The following is a 3645-nucleotide window of genomic DNA, read 5'->3' on the forward strand; positions in this document are numbered from 1 at the left end:
TATAAGTATAAAGTAAAGTTTGATTATCCTTCGTGTCTCGCACTTCGAGATTACGAAGGTAGTATCACTACTTTTATGTTTCAAACCACAAGTTCAGAGCCTAAGAATTTGATTTACGCGCGGCTACCGGCACCTGTGGCGCCACCGCACTACTTTTTCTCATTCATTGTTTTTGTGTTACACAGACCACACGTTTAGATTCAATTATAAATTTTATCGTTTTGAGTTTATTATTAAATATTGAACACGATGGGCGGCAAGAAGAAGAGATCACGGAGTCGAGATCGTTCTGAGGAAAGAAGTAATTCGAAGAGATTGCGTAAACTGGAGGATATAATGAGTGGAATGCTGTCTAGCATTGCATCTATCCAACAAGCCATTACGACAAAAGAATTGCCTGAATCATCCGAAGCGGATGACCATGAGTCTGTTGAAGATCAATTGGATGAAGGTAAATTGGATTTTTATTAAATTCAAGAGTAAATCTCTTGGCCCGAGAGGCTAGTTTATATCATTGAATCAGTATACCCGAGAGGTTGATTCCTTGGTAGTGTCCTTTTTAAAAAGACCGAAAGTATCTGAGATTCATCTTTAATGGCCAATTATACGAATTTGTATGTCTTCCTTTCGGGTTATGCACTAGTCCATTTGTGTTCACTAAGCTTTTAAAGCCTGTTATAAATGATCTGCGGTCGCGTGGCTATTTATCGGTGTTGTATTTAGACAACTTCTTATGTCTTGGTAGATCAATGGAGGAATGTAGAGACAATATTAAACAAACACTTGATTTACTCAATCGTTTGGGGTTTATTATCAATCAGGAGAAATCATGTTTGATTCCTAAAACTAGATGTAAATACCTGGGGTTTTTACTAGATTCAATCACTATGAAAGTTGAGTTGCCTGAAAATAAGAAGTTAGTACTATTGTCTCAGATGAGAATCTTTAAGAAAAAGAAAAAATTCAAGATCCGGGATTTTGCTCAGTTAATTGGATCATTGGTAGCATGTTGTCCGGCAGTTGAATACGGGTTATTGCATTGTAGATTATTCGAGAGGGCTAAGGTTCGGGCCTTAAATAGTAATGAAGGGTCATTCGATGCCATGATGTCAATGCCAAGATTTGTACAGAGAGATTGGGACTGGTGGATGAGGGCCATACCGCTAGCTAATCGGACTATTAGAGAGTATAAATTCATAAAGACAATTTTTTCGGACGCTTCATTATCAGGCTGGGGAGCATTTTGTGAGGGTAAGAGTGCTAACGGTCTCTGGGACGAAACAGAGAGAAGTCTTCATATCAACCACCTAGAGTTGAAAGTAGCGCTTTTAGCACTGAAATGCTTCGCAGCAGACTTACGGGACGTCGAAATTTTGGTCAAAGTAGACAACACAACTACCATGGCCTACATTAATAGAATGGGTGGTGTACGGTTTGCTGGCTTGCATGATCTAGCCTGTGAATTTTGGAGTTGGTGTGAGGAACGAAGGTTGTGGGTACACGCCACCTACATACCCTCAAAGGACAACTGCGAGGCAGATTACTCGTCTCGTATTGATAATACGGACACTGAGTGGGAGTTAGCTGATGCTGCATTTGATGAGATCACGAAGTGTTTCGGGACTATGGAGATTGATCTTTTTGCATCGCGCATAAACTCTAAATGCCAGCGATACTGTTCATGGCGAAGAGATCCCGAGGCCTTTGCATTCGATGCTTTGACAATTAATTGGACCCAGTGGTTTTTCTATGCATTTCCCCCCTTCTCCCTGATTACTCGAGTAATTAAGAAAATAAGAGATGACAGGGCTGAAGATATCTTAGTCGTACCTTTTTGGCCCACGCAAAATTGGTTTCCTACCTTCCAATGATTAACTGTGGGCGACTGGGTTTGGTTCAATCCAAATGTTAATTTACTTGTTTCTCCTTGCAGGTTGAAGCATCACCCGTTGTCATCGAAGCTTACGCTGGTTGTCGCCAACTTATCAGCCAGGCGCTCTTAAGAAGAGGAACTCCAAAGGAAGCAATTGATATTACAATTGCGTCTTTGGAGGATTCAACATTAAAGCAGTATAACGGGACCTTAAATTTATGGTGGCAATGGAATCAACAGGCTTCGAAGGATCCCTTTGAAGTGTCGGTCAGCAAAACCCTCAAATTTCTATCGGAAAGATTTGAGCAAGGAATTGGACACAGTGCGCTCAATGCAGCAAGAGCTGCTCTGTCGTTGATATCGAGTATAGATATTGCTAACAATACTTTAGTCACTAGATTTATCAAAGGGACGTATAAAATGCGTCCTAGCTTACCAAAATACCATTCTACCTGGGACGTGGATCCTGTCTTGGAAAAATTAGAATCACTATTCCCATTGGATTCTTTATCCTTAAAAGATATTTCACACAAATTGATAGTGCTCCTGGCTTTAGGTACTGCACATAGAGCGCAGACACTTGCCTTAATCAAAGTGGCTAATATTGAGATTTTGGAGTCAAAGATTGAGATTCGAATACCGGATAGAATTAAAACAAGTTGACGAGGGGTACCTCAGCCCTTGTTGAAAGTTCCTTTCTTCATAGAAAAACCAGAACTTTGTATCGCCGACTCTAATTAAATACCTGGAAGTGACTAAGAAACTGAGAAAAAGTACGGACACCTTATTGATCTTATTTAATAAACCTCATGGTCCAGTCAAAAGTGAGATCATAAGTCGCTGGATAAGGGCAGCGCTTATATCATTTGGAGTGGATAAGAGATTTACCGCGCATTCCACAAGGCATGCGTCAACTTCCAGGGCATATGAAAGAGGCGTTAGTGTGCAGGAAATAAAGAAGGTTGCCGGTTGGTCCCCAAAGTCTCAAACATATGCGACCTTCTACAAGCAACCTATCGAAGTTGGATCTGATAACTTCGTCTTATCAATTTTATCAAACAAGTAGATTAAAAATAGACATTCACAGTAAACTAATTTTTCTCTATTATACTGATGATTCTCCAATACACTTTGCCCAATACATTAAATAAACATTAAAAAAAAAAAAAAAAAAAAAAAAAAAACAAGGAATATAGTTTACTACATTTCCTTTTAAATGTTACCTCTAAACAGCTACCTTCGTAATCTCGAAGTGCGAGACACGAAGGATAATTGATTGATCAAACGAGGCCGCCGAAGGCGGCCGAAGTTTGATCTGAATTATCCGAGTGTCTCGCACGAGAGATTCCCACCCAACTGCCATCCGGAGATACCAACCCGATTATTAACATAGGAAAAAATTAGTTAGCTTTAAACTAGATGAGAAAAAGTAGTGCGGTGGCGCCACAGGTGCCGGTAGCCGCGCGTAAATCAAATTCTTAGGCTCTGAACTTGTGGTTTGAAACATAAAAGTAGTGATACTACCTTCGTAATCTCTCGTGCGAGACATTACGACGCCTCGTTTGATCAATCAATTATTGGTTTTGAAACACACCACGAAAGATGACAAAAGTTCAAATTTCCACATCTCTTTCAATATCAGAGCACTGTCTCGACAAAATTTATTAGCCTTGCCAATAACGATAAATATTGATTTTATATTCCAAAACGGTGATGACCAGCAACACTGGAAGGTTCTGTAGTTGTCCAGTTGTTTCTACTGACAAGATGTA

General features: G+C 39.9%; 1 protein-coding gene across 1 annotated transcript; it reads left to right on the forward strand.

Moving 5' to 3' along the window:
- The first annotated feature begins 249 nt into the window (after positions 1 to 249).
- LOC141529485 (uncharacterized) lies at positions 250 to 2536 on the forward strand. The gene is made up of 3 exons (XM_074246027.1): positions 250 to 451; positions 877 to 1826; positions 1934 to 2536. Exons 1-3 carry the CDS (start codon positions 250 to 252, stop codon positions 2534 to 2536), a joined length of 1755 nt encoding a protein of 584 aa, XP_074102128.1.
- Positions 2537 to 3645: the final 1109 nt, after the last annotated feature.

Source organism: Cotesia typhae, unplaced genomic scaffold (genome assembly GCF_013202065.1).
Source record: "Cotesia typhae breed Kobodo isofemale line unplaced genomic scaffold, CoteBio_Ctyphae contig_48, whole genome shotgun sequence".
Taxonomy (NCBI): Eukaryota; Metazoa; Arthropoda; class Insecta; order Hymenoptera; family Braconidae; genus Cotesia; species Cotesia typhae.

What these genes read in the sequence shown, in the direction of transcription:
- LOC141529485 (XM_074246027.1), top strand. Translation starts at nt 250, where the DNA reads ATGGGCGGCAAGAAGAAGAGATCACGGAGTCGAGATCGTTCTGAGGAA. An exon ending in TGAAGATCAATTGGATGAAG is followed by an intron (nt 452 to 876) that starts GTAAATTGGATT and finishes GGTTTTTACTAG; the next exon opens with ATTCAATCACTATGAAAGTT. An exon ending in GGGCTGAAGATATCTTAGTC is followed by an intron (nt 1,827 to 1,933) that starts GTACCTTTTTGG and finishes TTCTCCTTGCAG; the next exon opens with GTTGAAGCATCACCCGTTGT.